General features: G+C 47.4%; 1 protein-coding gene across 1 annotated transcript; it reads right to left on the bottom strand.

Annotated features, from left to right (window-relative positions):
- Positions 1 to 126: 126 nt before the first annotated feature.
- On the bottom strand, positions 127 to 2,127 carry Higd1b (HIG1 hypoxia inducible domain family member 1B). The gene is made up of 4 exons (XM_059271904.1): positions 1,852 to 2,127; positions 1,624 to 1,773; positions 750 to 884; positions 127 to 262 (listed from the first exon to the last, which is right to left on the bottom strand). The coding sequence occupies exons 2-4, from the start codon at positions 1,721 to 1,723 to the stop codon at positions 201 to 203; spliced, it is 297 nt and encodes a 98-aa protein (XP_059127887.1). The 5' UTR covers positions 1,724 to 1,773; positions 1,852 to 2,127; the 3' UTR covers positions 127 to 200.
- Positions 2,128 to 17,216: the final 15,089 nt, after the last annotated feature.

Here is a 17,216-nt window from a genome sequence, read left to right as displayed (position 1 = left end):
GCACCTTGAGTCTCTCCCCCTTGAGTTGGGGCCAGAGCCCTTTGGTCCCCACCCTTTGTACTGGCCATCCTCCAGCCTCCACAGTTCTTGCTCTGCTCTGCTCTACTCACGAGTAAGACACTTCACTTTCTTCACCATGGCTTTATTAGGCACATACAGAGACCGCTGGGGAATTGGGCCATCCTGCCATCTCAGGAGTCCTACTTGTCAGGATCCTCTGACACCCTCTTGATATAATCTCTGTACATTGTGTACATGGCACCTGTGTGGGGAAGGAAGAGAAGAAGTACATTAAATTCTCCCCACTCTTCCAGCTCAGTGGCTCTACTTTAGCTTTGCCCTTGAGACTCAGCTTCCCTGCTCATCTGTGTGCCACAGGCCCCAACAGCTGCCAGACATCCAGGCACTTGATGTCTGTTCTGCACAAAGCACTGCTGAGTGGACTAGCCAGAGGTGGTTCTTATGCATGGGGAAACTGAGGCCCAGTGAAAGGGAGTAGCCCACAGTCATAGTTCACAAGTAGCTGTTGCTTCTTCCTGGTTCTCACCTCTGGGAAATTTCTCATGAAGCAGGCTGTCTTCGTACCGTCCCATTGCCCAGCAACAGTGACCAATGGGGAACCCTGAAAAGGCCTCAGCATAGGGATTCATCAAGGATTTTAGTGTGGGCAGCAGGGACTTGAACTTTGAACGAGCTGACTGAGGACACTCTGTCCCTCTTCTCCCTCTGACCCCCACCACGCTGCTTACCGAGCATGATCGCACCCACAGCACATGCCTGCGCTGCCACTCGGGTGTGAATCAGATGTATGGACAGCTTGGTGGAACCTCGAGCCTTCAGCCGGTAAATCCTGTACGCTGCTACCACCAGGCAGCCTCCTAGGCCTGTGGGCAGACAGTGGAATCACGGGGCCTGTGTCCAAGTCCAGGGTCCCTTAGCCCCTTCTGGGCCTGCAGGTTGAGAGCTAAGTAGACTTTTTTTTTCCTTTTTTCTTTTTTTTTTTTTTTCTTTTTCTTTTTTTTTTTTGGTTTAAGGTTTTCAAGACAGGGTTTCTCTTTGTAGCCCTGGCTGTCCTGAAACTTGCTCTGTAGACCAGGCTGACCTCGAACTCACAGAGATTCTCCTGCCTCTGCCTTCCAAGTGCTAGGATCAAAGGTGTGCGCCACCACCACCCAGCAGCAGATTATTTCGTGCATCTGAGTTTGGAATATTGAGTTTCCTCTCTGGCATTTTTTTAAGTGCCTGTGACCCTCATGATGCCCCTTCTCCATATGCAGACAGTTTGTTGTCATGACTACACCCCCGCCTGAGCTGCTCCACCCACTCCTGGGTCGAACCTCTTTGTACAGGTTCTCATATTCTAGAGCCTGGAAGGGAAACCTTGGGACAATCCCAGATCCCAGTACAGACCCCTATCCTGCTGTTAGCACCCTGTGTACTTTGCATTCAGTCAGCTGCCACCTCCACCTGTCAGACACATTCATTGTATTATAAGAGTTTGTTCCTTGTGCAGTGGGTGGGCCTCTTGAGTTTCTGACCATTGCCTCGTTCTTTAAAGGGACGGAGAGACATGAAGTCCCACAGAGGAGACATCCACCCCAACCCTGTTCTTCCCCAACTCACCTATTGGCACCAGTGGAGACTCCCTGGTCTTCCTTAGAAACTTCTCAGACAGGTTGTCCTCACCCTCAGGTGGCACCCACCAGCCCTTGTTGGCAGACATGATCCCAGGTCCAGATGTTAGCCGCTGTGTGCCTAGGCTTCAGCCCAGCCCTAGAAGGAGGTAGTCCACAATAAGGATTCTGATTGTTAGTCTCCAGGGGAAAGGAGGATTACCTGCTAGGACCTTACCATGCCCAGCACAGCCTGCACTTGAAAAGATGCCCCTCTGGGTGTTCTCTGTCCGGTGTTTGGGCTGCTGGTGGCTGTTTTCATGTCCTCCTTAACATCTGATCTGCCTCCTCTCCACTTCATCTGACTTCACTGTTCTGCTTCCTGCTCCCTGCTCCCTATCTGCATCCCAATGGGTGTAATCCTCTGGCCAAGAAAAACAGCTGGAAACCCCAGAGTAGACTGGAGCAGTCCTTGAGTCTTGGGGCCCCTTTAGTCTCGGATCTGTTGACAGTTGCTCCTGAGGGAGCTACAGTGCAAGAGCTGACTCTGGGGAGCCCGAGCTCTTCCCAACAGACGAACACTGGTTAACTAAGCCACTGGACCAGATGTCAAGGATGGGACACTGATGTATTTTACACCTCAAAACTAAAGGAACAAATTCTGGTCCTCAAACTGTTCACCAACCTATTGCTACCTCATCCTGATCTCCTTGTAAACTCCTAAAAAATGTCTGCTCTGATCATAGCTGAAGTCCCAGTCCTCAGAGGAGGGGTTCAACCAGTAGGCTGCCCTCTGAATCCAACCACAAGACAGACTGCCTGAGCTAGCTCTTCCTGGTAGCCCCCGAGTCTCCAGCATGCCCGTGCTTACCCTAAGAGATAGATGGCTAGAATGTGGAGAACGAACAGCCAGACCAGCGCTCAGTATCTGCTGCTTTGAATCAGCCCAAAGCCGATGCCAGAGTTGTCACTATGGGGTCAGGGAAGCAGTGTCTTTGAAGTCATGAAAGCGGGGAGGAGAGAACAGGGCATCAGTCTTACACACACACACCATCTATCTGCTGAGCTCCAGATGCAGCAAAGTGAGGTTAGACCTGATGTGAGCCCGTTTGCACACGTGTGAACGCTGCTGTGGAGAACTGGGGAATCAACAGTGGACGAGGCTCCTGGGTCCTGCCCCAGGGTGGATTATTTCAAATATTCGTACAAGCAATGTGAAGTAAGAGACCAGTTGTAGGATTTTTCTAGTCCTGGCCTTGGTCTCCTTTTGAACCAAGCCTGTAACCTCAGCTGGTTAGGAGACTGAGGATTGCACACTCAAAGCCAGCCTGGGCTACAGAGGTGAGTTCATGACTAGCCTGGACAACTTAGTGAGACTTTGTCTCAAGACAAATAAGTGTGTTGGTGCACACCTTAATACCTGCTCTCAGGAGGCAGAAGCAAGTGAACTGCTGTGAGTTCTATGCCAGCCAGGGCAACATAGACCCTGTATCAAAAAAGTAAAACAGAAGGGCAGTGGTAGCTAGCACACATCTTTAATCCCAGCACTCAGGAAGCAGAGGCAAGCTGATCTCTGAGTTCGGGGCCAGCCTGGTCTACAGAGCGAGATCCAGGACAGGCACCAAAAACTACACACAGAAACCCTGTCTCGAAAAACCAAAAAAAAAAAAAAATGAGTAGAACTTAAGAGTATAGCTCAGCAGTAAACACTTGTTTACCAAGTGGGAAGCCCTAGGTTCAGTCAGCTCCAGTTGTGAGGGGCTGGGGGATCAAGGAGTCTTTTTGTTGTTGTCCAAGACAGGGTCTCACTATATAGCCTTGGCTGGCGTGGGACTGATAATGTATACCGGGGTGGTCTCCAACTCAGATTCACCTGCCTCTGCCTCCCAAGTGCTGGGATCAAAGACAAGTGCCACCACACCTAGCCAGAGTCAAGGACTTTTCTCAGGAGTGTGGAACAGCTGGAGCGATGCTCACTCTGGTCTCATGGCAGTCACCTGACTTGACATGAGTATGACTCTGTCTATACAAGGTGTTTGTGTTTCAGGCCTGTCACAGAGGAAGGAACTCAGCTTCTGAGACATCAAATTCCTTGTCCAAAGATACACAGCTAATAAATAGTGGTGTCGTGGTCTGTCGTCCCATGGCTGGCTGCCTCCAGGGGGCTGGCTAATCTGAAACCCTTTCTTGATGGTCCATCCTGGCATCCCTGACTACGAAGAAGCAGCTGTTTTTAAGCCCAGTGGGGACAAGTCAGGATGCACTGTGGAGGGTCCCCCTCCCTCCCAGGCCTTCCTTCCTTCCGTACATCACTCTCGGCCTCTGTGCCTGCAAGCTTTTGTGTGTTCCCCAGAGGAGTCTTTCCAGCACTGGAAATGTGTCCAGCAGCTGATGTCCCTCTTTTCTCTCCCTGACACTCACTGCTCTATGAACAGGCTCAAGGTCACAGCAAATCCCCAGGGTCTTCACATATCCCCCGTGTCCATGAGAACGTTCCTCGCAGTCATTCACACACTTCTTGCTGCCTCTCCATGTCCCCATGCTGGCCTGAGTTCTCAAGAGATGCGTGGTATACTCTTCCCCTCATGTAGGAAATGCCTGGATAAGACAAGACAGGGATCGTCATCAAATTCTAATCTTTTTAAAAATGGGAACAAAGGGCTAGAGACATGGCTCATTGGTTAAGATAACTTGCTTTTGCAGAAAACCCACATGGCGGTTCACAACTGCCTGTAACTCCAGTTTCAGGGGCCCCTGTACCTCCTGACCTCCACAGACACAAGGTTTATATGTGATGCACAGACAAACACGTAGCCCCTCACATACACATGTACCTAAAAATAAATTATTTTGCTGGAGAATGGTCAAGATTTTGAGTTTGGATCTCAGCAACCATGTCTGGTAGCTGAAGACTGCCTGAAACTCCAACTCTGGGAGATCCAATGCCATTGGCATACACTCATTTATATACATGTGTGCACACACAACTAAAAGATTTTTTAAGTGGTCTTACTATGGCACCCTAGCTGGCCTGGAATTTGCTATGTCCAGGCTGGCCTTGAACTCAGAGTGCTCCAACTGCCTCTGCTGAATTAAAGTGCTAGAATTAAAGGCATGTACCAGCACACTGCTGTGACCTTAAAAATCATTACTATTATGTGAGTGAGTATGTGATGCATGTGTGCGGGCATGTACATGCCATGGCACATATGTGGTGGCCAGAGAATCTTTCCCTGCAGTTTTTACATGGGTTCTGGGGATCAAACTCTGTCAGGCTTGGTGGCAAGCATGTTTACTCACTGAGTCTTATCTTTTTTTTTTTTTTTTTTTGAGTCATATCTTAAAAGGAGTTTTGTTTGTTTGGTTGGGTTTTTTGTTTGTTTTTTGGGTTTGTTTTTTGTTTTTTCGAGACAGGTTTCTCTATGTAGCTTTGTGCCTTTCCTGGAACTCACTCTGTAGCCCAGGCTGGCCTCGAACTCACAGAGATCCACCTGCCTCTGCCTCCTGATTGCTGGGATTAAAGGCGTGTGCCACCACCCACCTGGCTTGAGTTTTGGGGTTTTGAGACAGGATGTCACTATGTAGCCCAGGCTGGCCTAGAATTTGTCATGTAGATCAGGTTGGCCTTGAACTCGGAGATCTCTGTCTTCCTGAGTGCTGGGATTAAAGTGTGAACTACAAAGCCAGCTAATGAAAGGAGATATTTAGTTCAGAGTTCAGCTCCACCAATATCTGGGATACCTGACATCAACTTCTGGCCTCTACATACACCTGTGCACAGTGGCAAGTGTGCACCCACACACATTCTAACACACATGCACACAGTGGCAAGTGTGCACACACACACTAACACATGCACACAGTGGCAAGTGTGCACCCACACATTCTAACACACATGCACACAGTGGCAAGTGTGCACCCACACACACTAACACATGCACACAGTGGCAAGTGTGCACCCACAGACACTAACACACACATGCACACAGTGGCAAGTGTGCACACACACACACTAACACACATGCACACAGTGGTAAGTGTGTACCCACACACACTAACACACACACATGCACACAGTGGCAAGTGTGCACCCACACACACTCTAACACACACATGCACAAGCAGAAGGGCTGCTCCCTTTGCAATTGAACTACTGAAACAATGGACTCCAAAGAATTAAGATTTCTCAGGAGTCCCACGGTGGAGGAAGGGAAAGTCTAAAGCCCTGGTCTGGATAGAGGAGGAACTTACCTGCGGAAGAGATGTTATCCAGTCGGACAGCATGTCTTGCAGGACAGACATGAGCTAAACAAGGAGGATGGATGACATGCTGGACCACCACACCTTCACCAGGACCGATGCAGCCTTCTTCCCCTCCATCCAGACTGGAGGTTCATTTCAATGCACAAACATGGCTGTAGGGGTCACTGGACCACTTTATAGTCCCTTTTCTCAGCATGACCATGTTGAGTAAGTTTCCTTTCTCGTCTTTTCTCTATTCCTCTCTCGTTTGTTTTTAGATGGGATCTCACTGGCCTTGAACTTGCTGTTAGATCAGGCTGGCCTCAGATCCACAGATCTGCCTGCCTCTGCCTCTCCAGTGCTGGTATTAAAGGCGTGTGCCACCATGCCTAGCCATTATTCATCTCTTTAATTGGCATAGCAGAGCAAGTGGCTGAAGCTAGCTTGTTGGGGCTTCAGGAGCCCAGGCTGTTAGCCAAAAAACTCTGAGACAGAGACTATTACTATTCCCATTTCACAAATTAAAAACTGAGGGTCTGAGCCAGGCATGGTGGTACACACCTTTAACCCCAGCATTTGGGAGGCAAAGGCAGGCAGATCTTAGAGTTCAAGGCCAGCTGGTCTTCAGAATGAGTTCCAGGACAGCCAGGGCTATATAGAGAAACCTTGTCTCGAAAAACCAAAAAAAAGAAAAGAAAAACTGAGGCTCCATTGAATGACTTATGCAAAGTCACAGTATGCAATAGAGAAAACCAAACTTGTAACCATCCCTCACATCAAATTTCACTGCCCAGGACTAACTTCAGTATACTGCAGGAGAAGTCTTGAGATGGAAGAAATAAAGTTGCCTTTTTATTTCAAAAACTTGTGAGAAGGGCTATGAAACAACTTTTGAACAGCACTTGTCTAGCATCCAAGGCCCTGGGTTTGGTCCCCAGCACTAAAGGGTTAGGGGACCTGAGGACATACAGTAAAACTTCAACTAACAAGTTTTTGTAGTGTCCTGTTTTAGTAAACAGATAAGATAAAATTATGACAGCATCATTTTTGTTAATATGCCAAGTGTTTAATAATTGTTTCCATGTAAGCATTTCTATGTTAGTAATTTGCTTACTGAACCTTCTTTTTCTTCCAAATCAGGTCATATTAATAAAATCTGCCTTAGAGGGGCCTAAATTAAATATACAGACAGGTAGACTAAGTGTACAGGTCAGTGTCTATAGGCCGGCATCGGATGCAGAATCAACCTGCCCATATACTACATGGATCACTCTGAATATTTTGTTAAGCCCCTTGATCTGAGACTCCACCCTCCTCTGTGGAAACAGCCTCCATCCAGAGGTTAGCACTCCTGGGGCACTGCCTGTTCCTCTTCCTCCAGGACGAGCAAGTGGCAGGAAATGGGTCGCAGACTGAAAAGTTCCTGACAACAGATAGGAAGGTTGTCACGGGCTGTGTGAACCCTTCTGTCCCATTCACACTGTTGGGCTACCTCTTCCTAACTGGAAGCTTCATGGGTGTTGTCCCTGCTATGTTGAAGTGGAGCTGGTTGGGGGAAGGGGGTGATGTCTTGAAACTCTGCACATAATCTAAGGACGGCTGGGCTATATATAGCCCAAGAGAGTTGAGTGGCCGCACAGGGCAAGGGAACGACATGTAGCTTCTGCCTTGAGCTAATAAGAGCTGTGAGTGAGGGGAAGATGAGAATGGACTAGACAAGGAATGGGATGGAACAGGAAAGAACAGAATAGAAGAGCCGAGGGGGCATCTTAGGAGAAAAAACCCAAACGTTTAGGTCATAGAGAAGTACTTGGGATTTGAGAAGCAAAAAGCAGAGAAAAGGACTGGGGGTGGTGATGCACACCCTTAATCCCGGCACTTGGGAGGCAGAGGCAGGCGGATCTCTGTGAGTCGGAGGCCAGCCTGGTCTATATGATGAGACCCTGTTTCTAACAAAACAAAACAAAAAACAAACCAAGTTCTAGATCAGCTTAGGGCAACAGAGTGAGACCTGCCATAAAATTAAAAGGAAAAAGGGAAGGAAGGAAGGAAGGAAGGAAGGAAGGAAGGAAGGAAGGAAGGAAGGAAGGAAAGATAAAAGTAACAGAACCAGGTGGTGGTGGCGCATGCCGTTAATCCCAGCACTCGGGAGGCAGAGGCAGGCGGATCTCTGTGAGTTTGAGGCCAGCCTGGTCTACAGAGTGAGATCCAGGACAGGCTCCAAAGCTACAAAGAGAAACCCTGTCTCAAAAAAAACTTGAAAAAAGTAATAGAAAGCTAGGCCATTGGAGTCTCCAGATGAAGCCTGCAGGTGCAGGTGCAGGTGGTCCTTGGGAAGTGGCTGGGCCTGGGAAGCTGTAATACCCCATCCCCTTTTAGAAACTGGAACAAGGTTCTAAGGACCTTGCAGCATCTGTCCAAGGACATCCCCAAGAGCCACAGGCATGGAGCCAGGAAAGTGCCTTTGATATGTTCCAGAGGAGACTGTTCACAGATTGTACGGGGACATGGGTAGAGCTGGGCACGGTGGTATGGACCTGTAGTCTCAGGAACTGAGACAGGATCATTTGAGGCAACATAGTGTGTGGATAATGGTGACAGGGAGACAGATCTGGCTGTAGTAATGCTACTGTTACAGAATCCTGTTTGTGAAGGAACAGTTCTGGCCTGTAGAACATCCTGGCAGAGACTCTTGACTCAGACAGGAAATGGGTGCACCAGAAGCTGAAATCTTTTGCTAAGGTCCTTGCGTTGGGTGTTTTTGGAATTCCTATATCTATCACCCAGCTTCCTCTAAAATACTCTGTAGGCGGGATGATACCCAAGATCTTCAAAAGCCTAAAAACATTGGGCACCTTACATATTACATTTAATCCTTCGTACTGGTCTAGCAGGTATGAGTCACACTGGTTTAAAAAAAAAAAAAAAAACAAGAAACAGGCTGGAAAGATGGCTTAGTGACTAAGAGCATTGGCTGCTCTTCTAGAGGTCCTGGGTTGGATTTCTAGCAGCCACTTGATGGCTCACAAATGTTGCAACTCCAGTTCCAGGGGATCTGATTCCCTCTTCTGGCCTCCTCGGGCGATATATGCATGTGGCTTACAGAGATACATGCAGGCAAAACACTTATACACATAAAATACAAATAATTTTTTTTTAAGTTTTAAAAAACACCAGGCAGTGGTGACACACGCCTTTAATCCCAGCACTCAGGAGGCAGATGCAGGTGGATCTCTGTGAGTTTGAGGCCAGACTGGTCTACAAAGTGAGTTCCAGGACAGTCAAGACTACACAGAGAAACCCTGCCTCAATGTCTCAAAAAACTAAAAAAGAAAAGGAGAAGAAGGAGGAGGAGGAGAAGGAGGAGGAGGAGGAGGAGGAGGAGGAGGAGGAGGAGGAGAAGGAGGAGGAAATGGCTCAGCAGCTAAAAGTCCTTGCTATGCAAGCCTGATGAACTGAGCCTGGATCTCTAGAACCTCACGGCACAATTCTGCAATTTCAACACTCCTGTAGAGCCATGAGACAAGCTAACCCTGGAAACTCGAGAGCCAGGTAGCCTGGAGTTCACAGCATAGCAGCAGACAAGAGAGACCCTGCCTCAAACAAGATAGAAAGTGAGGGCAGGGCTGGAGAGATGGCTCAGAGGTTAAGAGCACCGATTGCTCTTCCAGAGGTCCTGAGTTCAATTCCCAGCAACCACATGGTGGCTCTCAACCATCTGTAATGAGATCTGGCGCCCTCTTCTGTGTATGTAATAAATAAATAAATCTTAAAAAAAAAAAAAAAGAAAAGAAAAGAAAAGAAAGTGAGGGCAGACACCTGGCATTCTCTCTCTCTCTCTCTCTCTCTCTTTCTCTCTCTCTCTCTCTCTCACACACACACACACACACACATACGCACAAACGGCTTGGGGTGTAGCTCAAGGGTGGAGGGTGTGCCGAACACCTAACACGCAAAGATTCCTTGGTTCTTCAATCCCCAGCAGCAGGAGGAAGAGAGAGGCTTCTGGGATGGCACTTACCTCTAACCCCGGAGTTTAGGAGGTGGACATAGGACAATCAGTAATTCAAGGTCTTCATTGGCTACCAGGTGAGCTCAGGGCCAGAGTGGGCTCCATGAGAACTTCTTTTTTCTTTTTTTCTTTTATTTTATGTGTATGAATGAGTGATTGCATGTATGTGTAACACATGCATGCCTGGTGCCCTTGGAGGCCAGAAGAAGACATTATATCTCTCTAATAATGAGCTGCCATGTGGGTGTTGGGAACCAAGCTGGGATTCTCTGCAAGAATAGCAAGTGCTTTCAACTGATGAGCTATCTTCCCAGCCCCTGAGAACTTTTTGGAGCCTGTCCTGGAACTTGCTCTGTAGCCCAGGCTGGCCTCAAACTCACAGAGATCGACATGCTTCTGCCCCCCTCCCCCCCCAGGTGCTGGGATTAAAAGCGTGCACTACCACTGCCTGGCTGAGAACTTACGGTTTTGTATGAAAAAAAACTTTTAAATTATTATTAGGTGCTGGTGAAATGGCTTGGCAGTTACGAGCAATTTTTTAAATTATTTTATTATATGTATGGGTGTTTTGCTTGTATTATGTCTGTGCACTGAGTACCTGCCTGATGCCATGGAGGCCAGAGAGAGGATTTGGTCCCCTGGGACTAGAGTTAGAGGGTTGTGAAGCACCAGGTGGGTGCTGGAAATCAGTCTGGAGTAACTGGAAGAGCAGCTGGTGCTCTCAAGTGAAGAGCCATCTCTCCATCCCTGAGAATCTATCTTTAAAAAGCCAAAGGTTCGGGGCTGGAAACAAGAGCGCACACACAGCTGACAGGGTAGCCTACTAGACCCAGGCCTTCCAGGCATTCAGGGACTTTACCCAAAGTTGGGGCAGGCCTGGGTCAGAGCCCTGTGTTCCGGGTCTGTCCAGAGTCTGTCTGGCCTGTGACACCAGGACAGGTGTCTTTAGGTCCTGCCCAGCTAAGCATCTGACCATATTGCATCTAGCTGTTACTCTCCCAAGGAAACTGATCTTTCATTTAAAATCCAACATCAATACACAAGAATCTACAAACAGGGCCCTGGGACCCAGCTGGTGGGAGTCGGCTTACCCTTCCTGCTATACTATATGACTTGTGTTACCTACTCAAAAAGTTTCCCACAACCAAGACCGGACTCAGCTAACATCCTTGTAGGCAAAGGCAGGAAGAAACGATTCAGTATATCCCGCAGATGAACTGAAACCGCCCGGATTAGCAGGGAGGGCGGGAGGTTTGTGCCACTAATACGCATCTCCCAGGGAACCGAGGACTCCTGAGCAGTCCACCTTCCCACCTAGGCTGGGCCAGGCAGGACTCAGCCACTCACTGCCAACGCTGAGTACTCTTTACATGCCACCCCTCCAGGCCCCTGTGCCATGCTGCAAGACAGAGGAATCTGCGCTGAGTTTACCAGCCAAGTGGGGACCCTGCAAAGTATGTAATGGAAAGAGTGACACAGTGCAGCCTTCAAGCTGACCTTACTGTTCCCAAACCACAGAGCCCCAGGGTGACTCTCAAGTTCTCAAACTGAGTTTTGATCTTTTCCTGCCTGAGCCCCATGTGAATAAAATGCAACGTGGTTCTCACAGCACAGGCCCCCAGCCGCTCCCTGCCAGAGCCTGGAAACCAGACCTGCTTCCCTGCTTGAAACGTGGTGTTTTGCTGCTGTTGTTGCTTTGTTTTGCTTCCTTTTTTTTTTTTTTTTTTTTTTTTTCTCCTCAGTAGGCTGTCCCTTTGGGTCTAAGGAGGGTGGTAAGCGTTTATTCACATATTCAGCACATTTCCCAAGCACCTGCAATGCACCAACCTAGGATCCACAAGCTGGGACTCAGTGTTCCTGTCTCCTCGGCCTTTGCTCTCATTCATTCACTCATTCTTTCTTCTCAGCGACAGGTCTCTTTGTGTAGCACTGGCTGTCCTAGAACTCACTTTGTAAACCAGGCCAGTCTCCAACTGAGAGAGCCACCTGCCTCTGCCTTTCAAGTGCTGACATTAAGGATGTGCACAATGTCTGGCTGCCTCTCTTTTCTTTTCTTTCTTTCTTTTTCTTTTCTTTCTTCTTCTTTTTGTTATTGTTTGTTTTTTGAGACAGGGTTTCTCTGTGTGTAACTCTGGCTGTCCTGGAACACACTTTGTAGATCAGGCTGGCCTCAAATTCACAAAGGTCCTCCTGACTCTGCCTCCCAAGTGCTGGGATTAAGGGCCGGCGCCAACATCACCTGACCTGGTTATTTCTGTGCCAGGTGTGTGTGTGTGCCCTCGGAGGCCAGAAGAGGGTGTCAGACCCCCTGGAATTAGGATTACAGATGTTTGTGTGCTGCCACGGTGTGTGTGTGTGTGTGTGTGTGTGTGTGTGTGTGTGTGTGTGTGTGTGTGTGCTTGGAATCCAACCCAGGTCCTCTGGAAGAGTATCAATGCTCTTAACCACAAGCCAACTCTCCAGCCCCACCCCACCCCTCTTTTTGAGATAAGGTCTCTCTACAGAGTCCTAGCTGTCCTAGAACTCACTATGTAGATCAATCTGGCCTTGAAATCATAAAGATCCGCCTGCCTCTGCCTCTGCCTCTGCCTCCGCCTCCTGAGTGCTGGGATTAAAGGCATGCACCACTGCCACTTGGCTTTAGCCCCTTTCTTTTTAAAAAATAGTTTAATTTTTAGAAATTTATTCTTCTCTCATATAGTAGTTTAATTTAGTTTAATTTTTGTTGTTGTTTGTCAAGACTGAGTTTCTTTGTGTAGCCTTGGCTGTCCTGGAGCTCACTTTGTAGACCAGGCTGGCCTTGAACTCACAGAGATCCACCTGCATCGGCCTCCTGATTTTGGTTGTAAGCCTAGTTTTTAACGGCTGAGCCATCTCTCCAGCCCTTGAGTGCTGGGATCAAAGGTGTGCGCCACCATGCCCGGCCTAGTTTAATATTTTTAAAGCCACTGAGTTTCTAGGGTTTATTTTTAAATTTTGTTTATGTGTATAAGTGTTTTGCCTGCCTGTGTGTTTGTGTACCTCCTTGTGTGCCTGATGCAAAGGAGGCCAGAAGAGGGAGTTGGCTCCTCTAGCACTAGAGTTACAGACAGATGTGGGTGCTGGGAACCTAGCCCAGATCTTCTGCAAGAGCACTAAGTATTTTTAGCTGCTGAGCCATCTCTTCAGACTTCGGGGAATGCCTACGCACAAGAGCTTCCAGCCTAGCTTCCCATCTGTGATGGAGTTAAAGACGTTATAGCCAGCAAGATGATTGAGGAGTGGACAAAGAGTCCCGACTACAAGACAGAAACCTTATTTTAGGTCATAGATCTGGTTTATAAAACTATCTACCATAAAACAAGCTACCTTATTCGAGTCTCATTTTTACTGTCTTTACAAGGTTGCTCTGAGCTGGGCATGGTATTCCTGAAATTCCTGTACTTAGGAGGCTGAGGCTGAGGATTATAACTTCAAGGCTAGCCTGAGCTACATAGTGAGGCCTTTTCTCAAAAACTAAGGGCTGGGCTGGGAACGTAGATGAGTTAGTAGAATGTATGCACAAGCCTCGGTTTAATACCCAGCCATAAACCTGAGTTAGAGGCAGGAGGATCAGAATTCAAGGCTATCCTTGGCTACATACTGAGCTCAAAGCTAATCTTCCATACATGAAACACTGTGCTGTGGGATGTCTTTCTGTATGCTGTGAATATGTGTGGCTCCCGGTGGATAATAAATAAAGCTGCATTGGCCTATGGCAGGGCAGGATAAGGTTAGGTGACAGAGAAGGGTGGAGTCGGGAGAGATGCCAGCTGCTGCCCAAGGAGCCACACAAGGTGCCAGCAGACCAGTAATGCCATGGCCACGTGGCAACATATAGATGAATAGGAATGGGTTAATTTAAGATGAAAGAGCGAGCTAGCAAGAAACTGAGGCCATAGGCCATACAGTTTATAATTAATATAAGCCTTTGAGTGATTATTTTATAAGCAGCTGCAGGACCAAGGGGCCGGGCGGGACGGAGAAAATTCCAGCTACAACCCTGTTTAAACAAAACAAAACATATCAGGGGGCCAGTAAGATGGCTCAGCTGGTAAAGGTACTTGCTGGGGGGCCTGATTGCCTGAGTGTGATCCCTGGAAACCTCCCGGTAGAAGGAGAGACCCAGCTCCCAAAAGTTGTCCTCTGACTTTCACATTCATGTGTATACAAACACAGACATGGATGGGGCTGGGGAGATGGCTCAGTAGTTAAGAGCACTAACTGCTCATCCAGGGGACCCGGGTTCAATTCCCAGCACCTACATGGCAGCTCAAGACTCCAGTTCCAGGAGATTCAACACCCTCACACAGACATACATGCAGGCAAAACACCAATGCACATAAAAAATAAATACATAAATAAATGAAAAAAGGAAAACCACAGATACAGGAATACACAACAACATGTATCTATTTAAATAGATAATAAATGTAATGATGAAAAGAGCCTAAAGAACAACATTAACACCAAGTGCTGTAGACTTGGGGATGCTGCTTGTCTACCGTGTGCAGGGTTCCAGGTTCAGTCCTTAGCACTGCTGGGACACGCTGGGACACGCGTGCACATCGAACTGAACCCTCTGCAAGAGCAGCAGGTGCTCCCAACCTCTGAGCCATCTCTCCAGTGCCTCCTCTGTGGGTTTTTTTTTCGTTTGTTTGTTTGTTTGTTTTTGTTTTTTCGAGACAGGGTTTCTCTGTGTAGTTTTGGTGCCTGTCCTGGATCTCACTCTGTAGACCAGGCTGGCCTCGAACTCACAGAGAACTGCCTGGCTCTGCCTTCGAAGTGCTGGGATTAAAGGCAAGCACCACCGCTGCCCGGCTTCTTCTATGATTTTTGTTTTTGTTTTTTGTTTTTAATTTATTTTATGTTCATTGGTGTGAAAGGTGTCAGATCCCCTGGAACTGGAGTTACAGACAGTTGTGAGCTGCCATGTGGTTGCTGGGAATTGAACTCAGGACCTTTGGAAGAGCAGCCAGTGCTCTTAACCTCTGAGCCATCTCTCCAGATAATGACTGATAACAAGATAACTGTTTAGAAGGAACTGTTCCCAGTCTCCATAGGAAATGGACCAAGATAAAGGATGGCTTCCCTGGCAGGCTTATTCATCAATTTATAGGAGGATGATCCTAGGGAGTATTTGATTCTACTTGTATATCTTTAATTATGTAAAATGTATAATTCTATGCAATCAACCTTTTGGAATAGGAAGTAAGATTTATTAGTTATAATGATGGGGTAGCACAGTGGAAGCTCTGTGTGGTGTAGTACCCACTACTTGGCCAAGGGACCGTAATTGGGAAAATATATATGACACCACATCCACCCAGGATGAGCAGCTTATCAGCTACCATGCCTTTACAATCATCTGCTGCTGTGTGGTGTGCACACCTTTAATCCCAGTACTCAGGAGGCAAAGGGAAGCATATTTCTCTGAGTTTTGAGTCTAGCCTGGTCTATATATCGAGTTACAGGACAACCAGAGTTACATAGAGAGACCTTGTCTCAATAGATAAACAAGTAAATAAATAAAGCATTAAACCTGATGAAGTCAAGCTGCCTGAAATGGCTAATGTCTAGAATCCTGGCACTTAGGAAAACAGAGGAAGGAGGATCATGACAAGTTTGAGGCTAGCCTGGGATACAGTGTAAATCTCTGTCCCCAAACAACAAAAACCTTAGTAAAAACCCACTTCTATTTTTCTTTCCTTCTGCACCTACGTGCACGACATCCAGGAGGCCAGAGCACAACGTGAACGAGTCAGCTCTCTCCTTCTATCCTGTGGCACAAACTCAGATCATCAGGCATGGTAGCAAAGCACCTTTAACTCACTTTGTCACAAGCAACTCAAACCCAGGCCCTCGCATATTAAGCACATTTCTAGACCTCAAAGTTTTATTGATGTATTTTTCTCAATTTCATTTTATTTCACGTGCTTCTGTGAACACTCCGCTATAAGCATTTTTCTGAACATCTGTAGGAATTTCTGTAGAATTCTCATGGAATTTCTAAAGCCTATGTGTGGTTTGCCCGCACATATGTCTGTGTATCATATGCATGCCTGGTGGCAGTGGAGGCCGGAAGAGGGCTTCAGATCTTAGGGTACTGGAGTTACAGATGATTGTGAACTGCTATGTGGGCGCTGAGAATCGAACCCCAGTCCTCTGCTGGATGAACAGCATCCAGTGCTCTTAACCACCGAGCCATCTCTCCAGTCCACATTAAAGTGGCACACTCTTAAAATTGTACAGGGCTGGGAAGAGGATGGTCAGTAAAGTGCTTGTCAGGAAACAAGAGAACCCGAGTTTGGATCTCCAGCACCTACACAAAAAATGGGATGTGACTCTGTGTGTGTGTGTGTGTGTGTGTGTGTGTGTGTGTGTGTGTGTGTGTGTTTTCAGACAGGGTCTCTCCATGGAGTCCTCAATGTCATGAAGGTCACTATGTAAACCAGACTGGCCTCAGACTCACAGAGACCCACCCAGGAGGCAGAGAGAAGATCCCCGGAGATTCTGGTGGCTGGCCAGTCTAGCTGAATCAATGAGCTCCAGGTTAAGTGAGAAATTCTGTCTCAAAAAATAAAGTGGAGAGTAGTCAAGACATCTGACATTGACTTCTGGCCTCTACACACATGAGCAAACACTAGACACAAACACACACACACACACACACACACACACACACACACACACACACACACCACACACGCACGCACGCACGCACGCACACACACACAATATACAGCTTCGAGTCTGGGGTATAGTTCAGTTGTAGAGAGTAACCTAGCATGCAGGAGCCCCTGAGTTTGATTCTTATCACCAAGAAAGAAAGAAAAAGAAAACCTGTCTACAGCTCAATGTACCGACTGAACACACCTGTGTATTCAGCATCCAGATCAAGCACAGAACTAGCTGCCCAAAGTCCCATCATGCTCCTTTCCAGGCACTGTCCTGTCTCACTTAGCAGCACCAATTCCTTTTGCCTGTTTTCAAACTATATATACATGGAAACTTTTAACGAGATGATATAATTCGGTGTTGTCTATTCTCATTGAGGCACGTTGTACCAATGGATGACTATAGTAGCATTTACCTATCCTGTGGTTGATGGGCATTGAGCGGTTTCCTATTTTTTGTTTGTTGGCTGTTGGGAATAGTGCTTCTGTGAACACTCTGTCACAAGTATTTTGGTGACCGTCTGTAGGCGTTTCTGTAGAAGTCCCATGGAGTTTCTAAAGTTGTAGTGTGTTCATATGTTGACACTTTAGTGGATATGTGCTCTCCAAAGTGATTTGTACCAGTTTACATGTGTGTCCAGGCTGTGGCTTTAA

This window comes from Peromyscus eremicus, chromosome 8a (assembly GCF_949786415.1).
Source record: "Peromyscus eremicus chromosome 8a, PerEre_H2_v1, whole genome shotgun sequence".
In the NCBI taxonomy this organism is placed as follows: domain Eukaryota; kingdom Metazoa; phylum Chordata; class Mammalia; order Rodentia; family Cricetidae; genus Peromyscus; species Peromyscus eremicus.
The sequence above is the reverse complement of the archived record's forward strand: the minus strand, read 5'-3'. Positions and strand labels throughout refer to the sequence as shown.